Source organism: Halichoerus grypus, chromosome 11 (genome assembly GCF_964656455.1).
Source record: "Halichoerus grypus chromosome 11, mHalGry1.hap1.1, whole genome shotgun sequence".
Classification (NCBI taxonomy): Eukaryota; Metazoa; Chordata; class Mammalia; order Carnivora; family Phocidae; genus Halichoerus; species Halichoerus grypus.
Genome location: NC_135722.1, coordinates 79,881,187 through 79,901,747, shown reverse-complemented (window position 1 = coordinate 79,901,747; position 20,561 = coordinate 79,881,187). Strand labels below are relative to the sequence as shown.

At 36.0% G+C, this 20,561-nt stretch overlaps 1 protein-coding gene across 3 annotated transcripts in view; it reads right to left on the bottom strand.

Annotated features, from left to right (window-relative positions):
• Window positions 1-20,561, bottom strand: part of CNTN5 (contactin 5) — a 1,336,681-nt gene that overhangs the window by 355,192 nt on the left and 960,928 nt on the right. For all 3 annotated transcript variants that reach the window (XM_078058730.1, XM_078058731.1, XM_078058732.1), the window contains one exon: window positions 10,161-10,263. In XM_078058730.1, the coding sequence (XP_077914856.1) occupies window positions 10,161-10,263 (103 nt within the window). The remainder of the gene's footprint in view (window positions 1-10,160; window positions 10,264-20,561) is intronic.

Here is a 20,561-nt window from a genome sequence, read left to right as displayed (position 1 = left end):
GCATGCATTTACCAATGCTTGGTATCTAAATTTCCAACTTAGTATAAAATCATTCTGGGCACTGCATATGAAAACATCTTAATATTCTAAATTCATCTTTATCTAGTGGACAAATTTTGATGCTGCTCTTGGTCAAGCAATACCAATATGGTAAGAATAAACATATACCAGATAGGTTTAGTTCATAGTACAATGAATCGGTAAGACACACCACTTTTTAGAATCTATATACTGTGATAGCTTTAAAAATTAAGTATTCTCATGGAACATATGAGCCAGAATGAGACCTCAAATAAAGAGACTCCAACACATTTGCTCTTACCTAAATACTCTTTAAAAGCAGTAGTATGGGTATTTAATTACTATTAGAAGAGATAATCATTGGACACAAATTTTAAATTTCTAGTAGAACACTCAGTTGGAATTTGTGGGTGATTGATTACATAAAAATTTATAGAAATCCACACTGGAAGAGTCCAAGATAAGGAAAATAAGGTCAGAAGAATAAAGAATTTGCCTAAATTTACTCCTGTTTTTAATTTATTGAGAAAACATGCCAGAGATGTGGTTAGAATTTAAGTGAGACATGGAAATCATCTAGTATGAGGTAGAATGTCAGTTTTAAGTATACTGAGATTTTGGATGACTTTTTGGTCAAAATTTCTTCTACTTTTGCTCACTCAAATATCAAGATTATGTATCTGGTGAATTTTTTGGGGTGTGGGATAGGAGTTGGAAACCTCTGATGGATATACTGATTCTTTATAATCTCTTTATGAATGTTATCAGCCAAACAATTTCTTCATCCCACAATCAACATCCAGTAGAAGAGGTTATTCTATGAAAATTCCAGGGACATTCACCCAAAATAAAGCTGTTGAATGACTATAAACTAATCCAAGTAAAAATCTCCGTTATTTTGGAATTGTCTTCTGCTTTATGCCCTTGGTGGCTTGTCCTCAATACTAATATTCCTTATTCTTGAGCATTGAAATACTTAAGTGCATTCAGAAAAATATTTGCTATGATAAAGTGGGATTTAGTCTTAGCAATTGAAAATTGGTATGGTAAATTGAGAAGAGCATTTAGTCTTAGAACCTGGTTCTGCCTCTACAACTTGCTAGTTGTGAGGCTTTGCACAAATACGTAGTTTTTCTGCTGAGGCAAATCGATTGGGCCTAATGTATCCCTGGAAAAGTTAGAAATATGATGCCACCTAACTCTGACTCCAAAAGTGAATAATTATGCAAATTATCAGTCCTGTTTTCCTAGAAATAGCGGACACCTTTGAATGCAAAGGTAAATAAGTAATTAAAACACATAGTTGGTGCTATGGAAGGGTGTTGAAAATATAAAGAGAACCAAATGAAGAAGCATAAACCATTAGCTTGGCCAGCAAGTCCACAAGTATTGGTCTAGCCCTTTCCTGTGGAGTCTCAGTTTCCCATCTACAAAATGATATCAGGCCGTATGATCTTTTTAAGGTTATTTCAGTGCCTATCTTGTTTGGGTACCTCCTGAAATGAGGATGCGTCCTTGGTCTCAACAATGTGGAAGCAAGTGATAGCTCAGAAAAGTAATTTTCTTCACTTCATAATGTACCACTTTCCTGTGATATCTAAACGCTTATTGATTCCTAGACCCAGTGACTAACTCTCATCCCCAGATCTTCTGTCAATCTAATGATTAAGTAATTTGACTTAGGTTTGATAGACAAATACCACCACTCCAATTTATTTTTAATTCCTATAGCCCTTAGTGACTGGCAGTTCCAAATAAACAGTATTAATAAATCATCAATCTGTAACTAAAGAGTAGATTGTTTCAGGAACATTTGCCAGTTGCAGACCAGCGGAAATCTCAGAGGAATATTTGTCATTCTCACAGTTACAACGTGACATAAGAGCAGCCATTTGAGACAACTTGGCTGAGGACTAAGGAAAAGAAAACATAAATTACGGCAAAAAGAACTTTATGAATTGATAACTGGTGCTTTCTTATTTTCAATAAACATGTAAAAAGAGAAAAAAACTACCTAATGTCCCGGTTTCTTAATAGACATTTGATGGAGTGTAACAGAAGATGGTTTGTAAATGCTATCTGAGAGATAAGCAGGAACTAGGAAGGGCAGGAAATTGAATGTGTTCTTCCCTCCCACCTCACCACCAGGTTTCAGATGAGCCTGGAAAGGTCATCCACATAATTATTAGTAACTGGTTCAAGGCCTTTTGAGCACAGTTGATCTGATTGTGTGGTAATGGCTGCAAAAGCAAGATAAGGAACATGTAAAGTTAAAAAAAAAATCTGTCTGTGACACTATTAGCCTGTAGGATTGTCATAGCAGATAAACTGACGTTGCTTTATGGCATATGGTTTTTTTATTACAAAATAACCCCAAGTTTGCCATTGTGCACAGGGTCATTTAAGCATCAGTGACCAAATTTTACTTCTTTGTTGTTGGTAGCTATGTGACATACCTAGTGATCTTTTTGGGGTCTGCAAAAGGTCATATTGTGAAATGAAACCTGTCAGAAAACTGTAGCTAATATAATATGGTCAGAATTTTCAGGGCCAAGACACGTGAAATGCTTCTGGAGACTTCTGTCTGACCAAACCAAGGCAGTAACATATTTCCTGTTAAAAAGATTCTTCTGGAGTGGAGGGGGGTGGGAGGGATGGGGTGGCTGGGTGATGGACACTGGGGAGGGTATGTGCTATGGTGAGTGCTGTGAATTGTGTAAGACTGTTGACTCACAGACCTGTACCTCTGAAACAAATAATATATTATATGTTTAAAAAAAAAAAAGAAGATAGTAGGAAGGGAAAAAATGAAGACGGGGAAATTGGAGGGGGAGATGACCGTGAGAGACTGTGGACTCTGAAAAACAAACTGAGGGTTCTAGAGGGGAGGGGGGTGGGGGGATGGGTTAGCTTGGTGATGGGTATTAAAGAGGGCATGTATTGAATGGAGCACTGGGTGTTATACGCAAACAATGAATCATGGAACACTACATCAAAAACTAATGATGTAATGTATGGTGATTAACATAACATAATAAAATAAAATTAAAAAAAAAATTGGCCACATTTCTCATACCTGAATTAAATTCAGTAAATATTGTCAGCATCTACTACATGTAAAAATACTCTTGGGATCCAAAAATTGTAAAGAATTAAAAGAGGACAGATCTACACAGCTGACCCATTGGGGCACCCTAAACAGTGAAATAGGTGGTCAAATAGTTCCAAAGGTGAGAGATTGGATCTCAAGTAGAGCAGGAAGGACTTAGCAGAGAAGTGGCATTGGACCTAAGTTTTGAAGACTGAATAGGATTGTGAGGGCAGGATATTTTAGATGACAGAACTGAGTTACAGGACCACAGATGTGGAAAATTATGTGTGGATGAGGTATAAGAAGAGGTGTGGTTAAGAGGTAGAGATAAGTTTGGGGGCACCTGAGTGGCTCAGTTGGTTAAGTGTCTGCCTTCGGCTAAGTTCATGGTCCTGGGGTCCTGGGATTGAGTCCCTCATCAGGCTCCCTGCTCAGTGTGGAGTCTGCTTCCCTCTCTCCTTCTGCCCCCCTCTCTGCTTGTGCACTCTCTCTCTCAAATAAATAAATAAAATATTTTTTAAAAAGAGGTGCAGGTAAGTTTGAAAATGTAAAGTGTAATCTGTGTCAGTTCCACCCCTGTTATTCTGTTTTCTGATGTAAGGGCTGACAGGGAACATGAGATAGGAAACTCTGAGCTTCCAATTTTAAGTAATTCCAGCTTTTCTTGTTTTTCCCTACAGCCCTAGAGATAATAGCTGCTTTCTGCAGTTACTAACTCTCCAAACTTTAAAGTTCTCATTTTATGCTGTTACCTAGTTAATAAGTTATATAAACTAGACTTAAAAACTGAGCACAACCAGTTGAAAATATCACCAACTTTCAATTACATTTAGAGAAGACCACTGAAATGAAATATTTACTAGGGCCCTAAGGGATTCCTTACTTGCATTGTCCTTTGACTTCTTATCACTCATTTCCTTTCAGGAGTATTGTGTTCAGTGTTTAAAGCAGACCTGGGAAATACCAGACACCTCTTCCCCCCTAACTAAAGCCTCTGAGCAGAATGCTGAGCAAGAAAAGGCAACGCTCTTCATTTCTATTTCCTGCATATACCACTTTAAAATGTTATGTAATAATGTAGGTAACAAGAGACAGCTAATTAAGCCTGCCTGGCTTAGACTTCTACTCTTAATATTCAGCCTGAGTAGGTAGATGAGCAGTCAGCAAAAGAGAATGTCTACAATTTTCATTTCCAACCCTGACCCAGATCATTTCTCTCTTTTCAGGAAACATTACATCTCAATTATTGGAAGACAAGTGGATATTATATTCTTACAGCAGTGTGGGGAAAGAGCTTCTACTGCCTCTGCTGATATCCCATTTTCCCTGTAGCAACTTTTTTTGTCACAAACTTCTACATTAGACCCAATCTAATTCTGCTAGTTTAGTCCCATACTGTTGAAATTTCAACCCCTCCCCACCTTGTTGGAACTGGAGAACAGCTTGTGGGCAATCTCTTGATAATAACCTTCCATATGTCTGAAACAGCCTTTTTATTTCCTAATTAATTAATTCCCCTCCCTTTTTTTCACACTTTACTGTACTTCCCAGGCCTTTACATACCTTTGTTTCCCTATGGATCCTTTTAAAGCATTTCCCATTTTTCTGGGGAAATTATACCTTTGTAGAATTGACCAGTACTAAACACAGTATGTCATAGTCATCATGCATGTGTTCTGTACTCAATATTGTATAATTCTACTTGCAGAGAGATTTCTAGGAGTGTAACTGGTTCACTTGTGTTATATTTTGCTGCAGCCACCTACAGAGAAACCATTTAATTTTTGCTAAATTCAGATTTAAATAGAAGTTTCTTTAGAAGTTGCAGTTTATTACTTCCCTATTGACTTTGTATTTAACTTAAAATTAGGCAGATTGGTGAACTTGTGTGATATTATGAGATAGTGAAATTCAATAACCTAAAATCATTTGTCTTCTGCTGTTTTTCTTTAAGAATACAGATAAAGTATCAGCTTATTTATTTTTAAATGATCTGTGAAACTATGGCTTCATTAATTTACATCCTCTAAGTTATAAGAATGGAATACCTTTAGAGAGAGAGTATATAGAAGTGCATGTATTTACTTCTCAAGAGACATAAAAATGTAGTTTGTAAGCAATAGAATGGTATTCTGACATGTTTTGAAAGTATTTTAACAATCAAATAAATTTCCCAGTGTGGCTTATGATATTCATGAGATGATGTCATGGGTCAGAGAAAATTCAAGAGGAGGAAAATCTGCCTTTATTGTCATTTAGTCTCAGTTTATTTATTTTTTAAAAGATTTTATTTATTTGTTTGAGAGAGAGACACAGCGAGAGAGGGAACACAAGCAGGGGGAGTGGGAGAGGGAGAAGCAGGCCCCCCGTGGAGCAGGGAGCCCGATGTGGGGCTCGATCCCAGGACCCTGGGATCATGACCTGAGCCGAAGGCAGACGCTTAACGACTGAGCCACCCAGGCGCCCCGTTAGTCTCAGCTTAAAGTTGGAACAAAAAAGATGGGTAGTAAATCTCTCTAGAGATAAAAGCTGACTGTGGGAGGACATTTGGTCAAGCTGTGTACTGTTGCTTATGTAATGACAGACTGGACTCCAGACAATGTGATGCTAAATCAGCTAAATGCATGATACAGTGAGAACAGGGACTATAGAAATCCTTGGAAACTAGTACAGTAACTGGCACACAGTTGTTTCTTAAAACCTTCAGACTGGTATTCAGTGCTAGGTTCTTTCAAGGTACTTTAGCCCATTTGCATTTACCAGATGAGCTATGAAAATCATGCCACTTTCTTTTTGGCTCCTTTGCATTAATGAATGAATCATTTTTCCTTGAGAGAGGAGTATCTAGGAAACTGTTTGATTTAAAGAATAACATGATAAAAATGGTGATTTCTACTGATGGAGTGAGGTAAGAATAAGTGGGAAAAGATGGGGACAAAAATACAAGTGTAAATGTGGACATAAATGGAAAAAGATGAGGGCAAGAGGTAGAGATGTGGAGAATGTAAGTGGATTTGTTTGGGAGAATAGGAATTAGCCAAAAGGCTTTCTGCATAAAAAGTTGTTTGTTATTTATTATGTGTTACTGATAAAGAGTTGAATTGGATTGAATAGACACAGTCCTTCTGAGTTTATTCATTCCTGCAACAAATATTTCCTGAGTGCTCTTATGTGCCAGGCACTGTGGTAGGCACTAGGAATAAGTGAAGAATGTAGTCATGATTCTTGCCCTCGTGGGGTTTAAAACTTGATGGGGACTTCCTGGTTATTCTTTTTGCCTCCCTTGCCTGTCACCTTCCTCTTCCTCCAGACTCTCTGCCTTGTTTTGAATGCTGCAAATAACATCCTCTGGGCTTTTAAGCTGGCTTCTGTTTACCATTAGCCAAGAGAACCATCAGAGGAGCTCAGAAGGCATGAGGAAAAAGAAATCAGGGTATGAATTTCCTGATCCTTTCCTCAGCTGTGTTCTTTTAATGCATTTCATCATGGCTATGGTTACTATAGTTGCTTTGGGGGGCCCAGCCCTCTCCATATCTCCAGCTGTCCCTGGTTCTGGTGACACCATCTCCTCCTCCCTCTTCATTCTGACTTAAGGGTGGGAATGACTTCTTGTTATCACTAGTCTACAAATGCCTCAGTTTCTTTTCTTTGTTCTCTTAGCCTTGCTCATTGATTTTCAACTTGTGCCTTTACTAAACTCTTTTGGACCATAAGGGTTTGACCCTGTTTCCACCTGGATTTCTGACTGATCCAAAGGGGAAAAAATAGAGAAACTCATATGTAAATAATTTAATAATTTAAAACTGTATTAAGGGTTATGATGAAAAAACACAAATATTTAGATAGAGAATAATGAGTGTCAGTTACATAAAGTAGTCACACCTGGCTTCTTTAGAGGGTAATATTTAAGTTGAGGCCAGAGGATAAGTGGGACCTAGTATGGAAAGTACAGGGAAGAGTGTGCCGCATAGAAGGAACAGCAAGTGTAAAGGACATGAGATAGCAAAGAGCTTGGCATCTTTTATGCCAGAATTCGGTTATAATACTATATGAAGAACATTTGATTAAAACATTATGTGGATTGGGGCTCCTGGGTGGCTCAGTCAGTTAGGCTTCTACCTTTGGCTCAGGTCACAATCCCAGAGTCCTGGGACGGGACTGAGCCCCGAGTAGGGCTCCCTGCTCGGCTGGGAGCCTGCTTCTCCCTCTTCCCCTGCCACTGCCCCTGCATGTGATCTCTCTCTCTCTCTCTAAATAAATAAAATCTTTAAAAAAAGAAAACATTATGTGGACAGATGGAGGGGGGAAATCAGCTTGAGTGGCAAAGTCCTGATTGGTATCTAGTGACAGATAATAAAGCTCCTGGACAGGCAAAGTCCACCAGAAAATCATGTCCTTTTTAAAGTGGGAAGTAGCTCAGGTGAGTTGTGGGAACTAAGCAGATGCTCGGGTATTAATTTGAAATTGCTATGATTATGTTGGTACGCAACAAGGATCTATTCCACATAATAATATACTCTAAAAGAATTAACACATATAAAGATGTTATTTTTTAAATTTTATTTACTTTCATCAGTGGTAGATTAGTCTTTAGGTAGAGGTAGATCTCTTCATAGCATGTTTTCTTTTCCTTTTCTCTCTCTCTTTTTTAAGATTTTATTTATTTATTTGAGAGAGAGAGAGAGCCAGAGAGAGAACACGAGCAGGAGAAGGGGCAAAGGGAGAGGGGAGAAGCAGACTCCACTGAACAGGGACCCTGATGCAGGCCTGGATCCTGGGACCCCAAGATCATGACCTGAGCAGGCGCTTAACCAACTGAGCCACCCAGGTGCCCCATGTTGTTGTTTTTTTTTTTTCATAATTATGACACTTCGTAAAAAGGCTATCAAATGAGCAACAGAGACTTTCTTGACAGGTTGTGTGTCTTTATCCCCCCCCCCTTTTTTTTACTTATGTTGGGGGGAGATGAGGAGAAGGAGTAACAAAGAAGTGGAAAAGTTGAAGAAAATAAAGTATTAAAATAACAAAATTTGACTGTTTGATTCCACCTAGAATGAAAGGGACTTTAAGGATCAATTTACTAAACATATTTCAAGAATTCCAAAAGCAAACACATCTAACTTATTAAATAAGCTTGCCTGGGGAAATATCCCATGTTGTTTTTTTCTCTATAAATCCATTTCTGTAATTTGTTTTACAATATGACCTTCGTTGGTACAAATTCTGGCATTTAAGAATTATTTAACTGCAGGATATATGAAAACCTTTGGCATCAAGTCAAAACATATTATTTTTGTATTTATCAGAATTGAAATGATTAAACAGGACATTTCCAGGCATATTTGACACCACATATGGGAAAATGGTGAAAAACAAGACTTTTAAGGTATGATTTAATCATGTGCATTTAACCAATATCTTTGGGTTTGGAAGGCTTCCTTGGATATCGGCCCAAATACATTCTAGATGAATTTAAAGTTCTTGAAATATATTTCTACTTATAGACATATTTTGCTTAAAAATGGACCACATGACAACTTATTTTGTTTTTAGTCTATTATGATCATGCTTCTACTTAGATTTATATTTTAAAAGATTTATTTATTTATTTTAGAGAGAGAGCATGAGAAGGAGGGGCAAAGGGAGAGAGAATTTCAAGCAGACTCCATGCTAAGCGTGGAGACCAATGCAGAGCTCTATATCACCACTCTGAGATCACGACTGAACAGAAACCAAGAGTTGGATGCTTAACTGACTGCTCTACCCCGGCATCCCACTTCTACTTAGATTTAAATAGAATTGCACATGTATGCATTTAATTTCAATCCATTTTGAAATTAAAAAAAAAAGAAACCATGGTGTTTAACTATGTTTATGCCCTCAACCTCTTCTTACTAGCTGAATTTTTCATATTTACTAATATTTTCCTCACCCATAGGCTAAACCTACTTTAAGCACATTTATATAGAATTTTTTTTTAAGATTTTATTTATTTATTTGACAGAAAGAGACACAGCGAGAGAAGGAACACAAGCAGGGGGAGAAGGAGAGGGAGAAGCAGGCTTCCCGCTGAGCAGGGAGCCTGATGCAGGGCTCGATCCCAGGACCCTGAGATCATGACCTGAGCTGAAGGCAGACGCTTAACGACTGAGCCACCCAGGCACCCCCTATATAGCATGTTTTATCTCAAGTGCTGTATAGCTAGGTTGTGGGAGCTAGCTCGCCACAACTGAAGTTAAATGATTAGTAACTCTGATAGAGATGCATTTATGCAAATTATAATTATGGAGTCTAGAAAGGACCCTGAGGTCTTATCACCCTGAAAAAAACAAAACAACACCCTGTTTAAAATAAATCATAATACTCTAATCAAATATAATCAAAATCTCACTCCTGCACCTATGCTCAATACTCATATTATAAACATCATTGACAAGTGATTATATATCATAAGATTTAAACCCTCAGAAATAGAATCATTATGTATAGCAGTCATTATAGTGTGATGTAAATCATCTTTCTGATTTGGAGAATGATTACATGTTGTACATATTGACAGCTGGTGTTATAATGTTAACATTCTTTCAGAAGATACTAAAGTAATCAGTTGGTTCACTGCAACTATCATTTTTATGATTTTTATGCTGTTGTCTCATTATATCTTATCAGAATCTATATTTTTTGCATGAGGAGCAGATAGCACCTTATCTTTTTATCCACTTTATATCATTGCTGAATGAAATTTAAGAATGACATTGGAAATTTAAGACATGTAGGCAAAGAGATGTAAAACTATTCTTTTATTTAAAGAAGCCTCCTTTATGTTAAAATAGCAAAACTACATACATTATTGTTCATAGAAACCACTAGAAAGATCATTATAATTGGTTACTTCATCAGTTACCATTTGCCTCTCCCCCCCTTTTAAATGAATAACCACCAAGGAACTTCTGGGGAAATGAAATCTAACAAAGTAAGTGATCCAAAAATAAGATATGTCACATTTTAATAAACAATTGTGTCTAATTATGGAAGAATATGTACTTACTTGCCAAGTGCAAAGCATTCCATCTTAACAGTTGTTCCCTTAGCAGCTGTAACTGTGAAAGGAAAATGGACCTCAATTTTCGGCTCATATTCTCCCATCACACCTGGGAAATAAAAAACATTCTTTAAGCATAAAATGAATGTCACAATTTCCTTCCAATTCTGGAAATGTTACATTGAAAAGTGCTGTGGTTTGGTTGTTAATGTCTGTTTGATGACTGCTAAATTTTTGATGCATTGAAATAAGAAGGATACTTAGACTCAATTTGAAATCCCAGTCTTCCTTTAAGGATGTTAAGCATGTATGTTCAATACCATTTTAAATAATAATTATTGAAAATGTTAGTCAACACTGCTAGTTTAGTTACTGATTATATTCCAGGGGAAACAAATAAATATGAACATTTCCCATGGTAAGTAATTGGGTTTTTTTCTACATAAGTAAAAACTTTCTTTATCATTGTCATAAATGAATACTTATTAAGTCAACATACATTTATTGAATATCTATAATATTCAAACATTTTGCTGTGCATTATGGGAGTTATAAAGATAAATCAGCCATGAACTGTGCTCTCCAGCACTCAGCAAGTGTATTCTTAGAGAAAGAAACAACATATACTCAAGTATGGAAGAAGAGTGATATATAAAAATCATTGTAAACAAAGATAGGAAGTGATGAGTGCCATGAACAAGATATCCCTAAAGTATTATGTACATCTGAGGCTCTCACAGGAATAGTTAGGATTTGAGTAAGTAGGAAAATGATAGGAGAAAAAGTAAATGAAACTGAAAGAATAAAGACAAAACGAAGGGAAACTATCAGAAGTAGGAATATCAGCTTTTCTGGCATGTTAGTATGTGAAGGGAAATAATACTAGGCAAATTTGGAAATATAAATGGAGTACAAAAAAATAGAGGGCCTTAATTGACAGAGTAAGACATTCAGACATTAATCTGTAAATAATTTGGACTACTGAGGTTTTGAATAGGGAACTGGTATTTTGCTGAGATGTATATACTGAAATTGGAGCAGAGATCAGTAAATCAATTACGTTATTTCAATAATGGAAGGTAGAAAGAATAAAAGCCCAGACTTGAATTATGGTGGTAAAAAAAGAGAAGAGGCACTAGATGGAAAACAAAACAAAACAAAACACCAAAAAAAACCCCCTAAAACAAGAAAGAATTGAGATTGTCATACAATAGGGGGGTGCCAGGGACAAGCATGTGATCCTCTTCAATAATGACATTAAGATTTCCAGCTTCAGGGGCTGAATGAAAGGAAAACGAACACAACTACAGTAGAAAAGAGGATGACTTTCATTTTAGGAGTACTGACTTTGATACCTATAAGATATTCAGAAGAAAGAATCTGACCAGATTACACAATGAAAGAATGAAGCTCTAAATGAGTTCTGGACAGGTGATAGGTACTTCTTGTCATCATTTAGAGGTGGCAGTTGAAGCTGTGAGATTGGATAGGGCTTTCACCTATCAAAAGGCTTGGCTGAGGCCTGGTGAATTCCAGTCCTAGTTCCCTCACTAGCTAGACAGGAGCTAATTTCCTCCCCCAAATTTTAGGAGATCCCTGTGTATAAAGTACCGCAGAGAACACAGGTATAATTTAGCACAGATGTTTCTCTGAGCAGCTTGTGTGTGTTTGGGGACGTCTGTGTTTATGGACATATGTACACATATAGGTCCATGTGTATGTGTGGATAGCTCTGTGTGTAATCCCTTTGTGTATGTGTGTGAGATGAGAAAGGAGAGGAAAAAAATTAGAGTAAGAAAAATAAGATAAGATATAAAGGCAACTGGATGTGCACTGGGAGAAATGGTTAACTTTAGCAAAGAAAACCTTTATTTGTTCATTTATCATCTATCTATCATCTATCAATCTATCTATCATCTATCTTTCTATTATCTATTTATCTATCTATCTCTTATCTGTATCTATCTATTATTAATTTGATATGGGCCTTGAAGAATGAATGTGGCCAACTTTAGATGGAAAGTGTTTAAGTTCACTGAGGACAGGAAGATTATCTCTGTTTATTTATTTTTGTGCTAGTTTTTTGCAAAGCAATCATAAACAAAATATCACTGATATTTGCACCAAAAGATTGGGCTTCTGGACATGGCTCTCCTAATGACTTAGACTGTTCCATCTCAGATAGGTCAGTGACTTCTGTGTCTCATTCTTACTAATCTATAAACAGAGGGAATAGAAGAGAATTACCATTAACGTAATGTCTTATTCTAACAAGCAGATTCCTTAATTGCTTTCTTTTTTTTTTTTAATTTTTTATTGTTATGTTAATCCCCATACATTACATCATTAGTTTTAGATATAGTGTTCCATGATTTATTGTTTGTGCATAACACCCAGTGCTCCATGCAGAACGTGCCCTCCTCAATACCCATCACCAGGCTAACCCATCCTCCCAACCCCCTCCCCTCTAGAACCCTCAGTTTGTTTTTCAGAGTCCATTGTCTCTCATGGTTCTTCTCCCCCTCCGATTTCCCCCCCTTCATTCTTCCCCTGCTGCTACATTCTTCTTCTTCTTTTTTTCTTTCTTAACATATATTGCATTATTTGTTTCAGAGGTACAGATCTGAGATTCAACAGTCTTGCACACCTTAATTGCTTTCTAGTCCAATGTTCACTGAGCACCAAGAGCCTGATGGTGAATTGAGTGATTAGTCCTATAGCAAAACAAATGTTTAAGCACTTCTCTCTCTATTCCTCAATACTGTTTTCCTCTTCTACTTCTTTTATATCCTCCTCCATACTTTCCAACTTCTTTTATTTTTCACATCTTTTTTTTTTTTTCCTATATCTTTCCTGAATAGCAGGATTTGACCTGCTAGTGATACCTGGCTGAGTGTATTCAATGATGAGAAGTTTATCTTCAAAGCCCTTTTACCCATAGGCCCACCATATGAGGACTCCCAAGCATCTTGTTCAGTGTCTACCTTTGTTTGGCCCATCTGAAGCAGTCCCTAAATTTAGCTTGCAATCTCCCTATCCACCCTTAACATTGATTGTATAGTATTTGTGTTCCAAGTCTACCTGTTAATCTGATGATTTAGTAATACATGATCTATCATGATGCTTATTAAACTTAATACCCTACTTGCACGGGTCCTTGTGAGTGCTAGAAGTTGTTGAGTACCGTAAAATGTTGTAGGAGGGCAGTGAAATTGAGGCTGAATTTAGACAATATTTCTATATAATTGCTTTTTAGTAAATTGTTTAAAAAGGTCTCAGAAAAAAGGAACCTGAATCTCCAAAGCTGCAGTAATCTGTTTTGATTTCTTCTCTTATCATAAGTAAAAACTTCCTTTAGAATCCACTTTTATGCTAATACTTTTGTATTATGTTTTTAAAGAGGGTCCTGTAAAAAAATAAATAAAAATAAATATGAGGATCCTATAATTGTACAACATTTCAGGCCCTTCAATATCTGGATCTGCCTCTGAATCATATCAAAGTATTACTGATATTATTGGCTAATAGGAGTTAAACCCATCTCTCTTCTCTTTCACATAATATTTGTGAAGTGCAAAGAAATTCTTTTACAGCTTTCATCCTTAAGAATGACTCAAAGGAAGGGCGCCTGGGTGGCTCAGTCGTTAAGCGTCTGCCTTCGGCTCAGGTCATGATCCCAGGGTCCTGGGATCGAGTCCCACATCGGGCTCCCTGCTCGGCGGGAAGCCTGCTTCTCCCTCTCCCTCTCCTACTCCCCCTGCTTGTGTTCCTGCTCTCGCTATCTCTCTCTCTGTCAAATAAATAAATAAAATCTTTAAAAAAAAAAAAAAAAAAAAAAAGAATGACTCAAAGGATAGGCATTCCTGGTAGTATTTGGGAAGTGATTTCGTCCAGGTAGGGCCTTCTGGTGTTCCTCAAATGATTCCCATATGGCCAAAGACATTTTTAAGCCTCACTTCAGGGCCCAAAAAGTTTGCTAATATTTCAACTAGATATTAAAAATAAAATTAAAAGGTTTGTGTAAGAGGTTTCAAATTATATTATCTAATTTGAGCTGCACTGTAAGAAATAACTGGTTCTTTCTAATTTTACTGTAATGGTGATGATAAAAGGACAGATGAGAAAATTCTTTAGATATGTCTTGTTCTTTAACAATTGAATACATTCAGCAATTAAGTTTTGCTCTATATTTCATGGGATAATTATGTTAGTACTAAAGTCCACCTTAGCAAATATAATTCACCCTCTTTTTTTTTTTTTTTTTTTTGAAGATGAGAGATTTGAAAGTCAAAGAGGTCAGGTACTGGCCCAAGGTCCTATAGAATGTTGTTGGTAGAAATGGGGCAAAAATGGGAATTTTTTGACCTCAGGTCTTTAATAGCTATTTTTTTGACATCACTCTGTTGAGGAATTTTAATCACAGAGTGTAACAGACCAGGCATACCACATGTAATACATCAGTCATTGGCTGTCTGCCATGGTACTTGGTTTATTTCAGCTGCAATTTTTAATATTTCAAGTCATATATGGCTTAGCTTGTAATTTCTTTTATTGGCTAGGGTTTGATGATGAAAGGAAAGAGAAACAGTCCTATAAGGCACTTAGTTAAATATCAAAAGATGAGGCTTATCTCTTTCATCAAGGTAGTTCCTTTATTTTTATTTTATTTTGTTTCATTTATTTATTTTTGTCTCCCAGGAGACACTACACTGTGTCTTCATCTCTTTCCCCATACCTGTCTTTTCTGGGATGGTAGGCTGTCCTATTGAAATTGCCTGCCAATAGAAGATGACCCCAAATTACCCTAATTCCTAATAAACAGAAGTCTTCCAGCTAAGAGAACATTACTTTCCTATGTCTTCATGGTTGTTGATTTTTTTTTTTATATATATATATTCCAATTACTTACAAAGAGTTAGGGTGTTTTTCCCTAAGTAGAGTGTAATTTAGAGCAGTGTTTCTCCAAGTGCTTTGCAGAGTAGAGAGCCAATGACATACAAAAAATCTGAAAAACTTAAAAAATTTCAGTCTGCAGGTTCAACTATGAGGCTAGTGATAAATAATCTTTGAAGGTAGGTCTACAGAGTCTATATTTTAATAGTACTTGAGTTTCAATAGATGTTTCATTTGTAATTATTTTTTTACTGTCTTTAGCAATCTGAATATTAATATATAGTTATTGTGCTATGTAAGCCCCCTGGTAAGGAGATGAAAGCCCAAATAAATAACAAAAACAACATTAAATAGTAATAATAATAATAATAACAACAACAATAATAATGACAAAGATGAAAGAGGGAAGAAAGGAAATGACTAAATAGTTCACCCTATGTCTATTAACATAGTGCTATGTGTAAGACATGTCACTATACTCATCTTTTTGGGACATATTAGAAGTTAACTTGTGATTTGTAGATAAGTGATGCAAATCCCAGCTCCAGTCCTGGCTCTCTTGGAACATCGAGGCAATCACAGAACCTCTCTGGATCCATTTTCTCATGTATAATGAGTGTTAATATTATGGACAGTTTAGAACTCTAAATATTGCACATTAATACACTCTTCTTTATTTACTGTATTCAAATAAATTACAAGTTATAATCCTTGGGAATGTTAATCATTTAGAAAAGTGTCCACCTGCCTTATTTTTAATTCCCAAAATGAGTCCCTGATAAGAAACAATTTCACAAGCCTAGATAGATAGACAACATGTTGTTTTCTCACCTCAAAAAGTGTGTATTACCCTGAATCACAGTTTCCAAAGATGAGTTATTGTTATGTAAATAAGGGGATTAAAGGATCTCCTGACAAGAGGAAATAAATAACTTGTGTTATCTTCAAATAAATGTACAATTATGAATAGTATTTATCTGAGGAGATTGAGAAGAACTAGAGAGGTTTATTATTAGAAGATGTTTTCCATCACTATTACATATATTCTGAAAATCAGAGAAACCAATAGATTTTTTTTCTCTTTCCCAAGCATCAAGAAAAAATTGATCAAGGGGCTGCCTCACACTGTAATTGCTTTCCTCTGATTACTGAATTTTAAGATGTATCTTCTTCTCCTGTTCTTGACACTGTGATTTAGGGAAATATATGCATCCTCTCTACCACAATCTGAAGGCTCAGCCCATGTACATCAATAACTTGGAAAAATAACTTATAAAAGTAAAGTCTAAAGAAAGCAGCTATATATATATTTTTCTGAACAAAACTATAAGCTCTCTAGCATTAAAACAATAGGATAGATAGAGCAAATTTGAAAAATTTGACAAAGGGTTGAATATTCACTTTGAGAAGTATGTTAAAAAGTTTTCCTTTTTTTTAAAAAAAAGGTTTCCATTTTTAGGAAATTAAATATGTTTGCTTTTTTTATAAATTTCTATTCACAAATAAAATTACAGAAACTTTTCTGTAAATATATCTACATAACCAAAAGTATATATAGTTCTGCAATAAGTCTATAATTTAAAACTCTTATGGGTGATTTTCTTACTAGTTTTCTTTGACTTTGTGGATTGTGTGTGTGTGTGTATGTGTGTCTGTGTGTCTATGTGTGTGCCTTTCAAATATGAAAAAAAAATTTGGTACCTGCTAAAAGTTTTGGTAATTTGATTTTTATGAGATGCCACCAAAACCTGTGAGTGTAACAACAGATCAGCTTTTGAATAAACTTGGGTCCTCATTGCTACAGCCAAGGACCCTTCTTTGAAAGCTGGTTTGACTGGTCCCAGTAATAACGGGCAAACTACTGTACTGACTTGAAAGGAAACTAAATAAAAATAAAAATATAATGATTCCAAATGACATATTAATATTAATTTCAATAATTAAATGCTTCGAAGATCTCTAAATAATTCTATGGGAATCTCCCACCCTAATTAGAGTTGGTTCTTTTCAATTGTGATTTAAGTAGAAGCTATAATATCTGTATGCTTCATTCAAATATTTATATCTACCAGATTGTATTTTTTCCATTAAAAAGATAAAGTAAAATGCCTCAGAAATATGGTGGACTTTCTTCACTGCATTAAGCACATTAATCATAAATTGCTATATCCACAGTCCTTTCTATAAGAAACTAAAAGCAGTAAGATACAAATAAGATAAAGGTAAGGCTAAATTATGAGGAAGGAGTTTTGACACACACACCATCTGGAAGGTAAGGATGATCTATTCAAATCGGAAGGTAAGACAAGCCAATTGGAGAGTAAAAAAAAAGTTATGTATAAGAGCTGAAACTCATTATTAGGAAAGATATAAAGGAAATAGCCATACACTCCTGTTAACTAAGATTCCTAGGACTATTTGGATTCAGCAACCTTCCAGTCTCAGTCCCTATGAGGTCAGGCCATATTACAGACCCTAATCTTAGATTTTTTAAATATCTTTTCTCTTATCATGTCATATATTTCCTGAAAACACAAGTCTCTTATTTAAGCTCACTGGAGTGAACTTCTGTACCTTGCAACTACCTAGAAACCCACATTGCCTTTTAGTTTTAGATTTTTAACATTCTTCAGAGAAATTATTTCTTCCAGAAAAGTTTCTTACCCATAGCTGTCTATTTATTCATACAGTAATCACCTAGAAGTCATGGGACTTAAAATATCCCAGAGGAATTAGTTCTGCTAGCTCATTTGATCAACTGCCTGGTTGCATAACTCTGGGAGAAAACGTGACAAATGGGTTGTTTTAACTATTGTTAAGAGTTTATTTTTACACCTTAATCTGCACAGATTGTTTTCTCACTTCAGTCTTGTTATTGAAAATGCCAGCATTCCTGCTGTTAGCACTCAGATTTGAGATACTAAACATACCAGGCCCTGATTTGCTCTGTAAACAGTTCACCACATATTTTATTTTATAAACTCTTACTGATTTCAAAGGATCTATGAATGATATGGTTCAAAAGATACATATTTCCAGGGGGGAATGTCAATTATCACAGCTTCATCATGGGGCTTTATGTGCATTAAAGAGTCTAGATGTAAAGAGAGAATAAATATTTTTAACACCTGCTATAAGCCTGGTGCTGTAAGTGTATGTAACTAAATTGTCATTTAAATCTTACAAACACAACAAGGTAAATATGATTATCTCTATTTTAATTAAGAGAAAAGTGAGTATTTGAAAGGTTAAATAACTTGCTCAACATCAATGGGCTATTAAATGACATGTAAAGGCTTCAAATCTAGAACTATATTAATTCCAAAACCAATTTGCCCTCATTATTCTATGTTGCTCCCCAGGAAAAGTTTCCACTGCTTACAAAGCAGAATTCATTTACTCATTTCCAGTTTTGTAGATAACTAAGTTCTACTTCAAATAACAGGTCTTTCCTGGTCCTCTACCTCCTTCCCCTCCCCACCCAACCAGGTTAATATCTGTTTCTTTGTCTGTATCTCTCTCTCTCTCTCTCTATATATATATATATATGAATTAAAGAATCTAGTTCTCATTAATTATGTAGAAAATGTGTAATAAGTAACGTAAGAGCCAAGAATATTTTTAAATTTATTTTATTTTTTTTAGATTTTATTTATTTATTTATTTGAGAGAGAGAGAGAGAGAAAGTGCATGAGCAGAGGTAAGAGCAGAGAGGGAGGGAGAAAGAATCTCAAGCAGACTCCATACTGAGTGCAGAACCTGACAAGACCCTGAGATGATGACCTGAATAATATGGTCATATGAGAATAAAAAATATTCTGTGAATGAATAAAGTGATAAAGTCTCTCCATTTCTCCATAATCAATTGATTACCAGGTTCTATTAATTTGGATGCTATAACGTGTTTCCTATCCATTTCTTTCTTTCCATTCTGATTGTCATTAATTCAGTTTGAATTCCCTTTCATCCAGCTCATTATTTTTGGCAATGTGGAGATACTTGGTGGCATGACTGGTTGTCATTAAGGCCTCTTATATATAGGAGAAAATAGAAGATATTTGAGATGGAGTTTAGACAACTCTTGGAAGAAGTTTTGCTATAAAGGAGAGTAGAGAAAATAAGATGGGAGCTGGAGGGGGGTAGTTGAACCACGAGAAATTTGCTTTTAAGATAGTAAGTATTGTAATATGTTTGCTGATGAGAATGATTCAGTTTGGAGGAAACAAATGATCCTTACAGGAGAGAGAGGGGGTAACTGCAGAAACTCCTTGAATTAGGTAAGAGCATATGGGATCCAGTGCACTGAACTGCCAAGAACAGCTCATTGTTCTAATAAGAGGTAAGGTAACATGAACAGATACAGATACAGGTAAGAGGTTATGTTTGTTGTTGGAAAAATACATAAGATTATTAATTTAAGGCAAAATCTATATTCAAAGTTATGTATCTTCTTATATCCACAGTCAGTTTCACATTTACAACCATGAAGTGAATGAGGCAAAGACTGCAGGTGGAATTAGAGATGTGCCAAGTGAGTGGAATATAATGGAGAGACTGGGGGGATATAGAATGGAGAGTATATAGAGAAAAATGTTTATAATGAGTGACTATGTCATCTAAAATAGAAAGGAAAGGTACTTGAGGACATGAGGGTGTGATGGACAGAAATATATAGTGGATTACAGAGCCTGTGGTTGAAGAATTGTTTGAGTGGGAAGTGCTAAATAGACAGAAAGGAGGCTGTGGGCAGAGAGCTGTTACTAAAAATTGAGATTTTGATGAAGGCAGAATCATTGGTAATGACAAAATTCAGGCTCTGACCTTGGTAATGGGTGGCTAAGGTAAGAAGGAGTGCAAGTTCAAGGGAGACAAGGAGGTTAAGAAACAGAAAGGTCAGGACATTGAATGGATCATTGCTATAAATATGGATGTTACCCAGACAGAGTAACATCCATTAAGTGAGGAAGACTGAGCTAGGACGATTAAACATTATTGCAATAGAGTTGATTGCGACTCCTGAAAGCATGCCACGGATCCTTTCTCTTTACTGATGTTTTCATTTCTTAGTTTCCCATTCGAAGGTTTCAATGTTCCAGTCCTAAGTATTCATTTTAAATTTACCTCTCACTCTTCCCCTTCATGCATCCATTATTCTATGTAACAGAAATATTTGCTATTTTCTTTTTTTCAAAGATTTTATTTATTTATTTGAGAGAGAGAGTGTGTGCACGCATGAGCAGGGGCAGAAGGAAAGGAGAAGCAGACTCCCCACTGAGCAGGGTGTCAGAAGCAGGGCTCCATCCCAGGCCCCCGAGATCATGACCTGAGCCAAAGGCAGATGCTCCACTGACTGAGGCACCGAGGTGCTCTGCTATTTTCAAAATATACTTTATTCTTATTTGGTTATGAGACTTCCACGTGCTGTTTTTCCTTATTTAAAAATACCTTAATATCATCCCCTGCACGCTAAAGTTTAGTTATCAGTAAACTTCACATTCCATCTCAGAAGGTGAC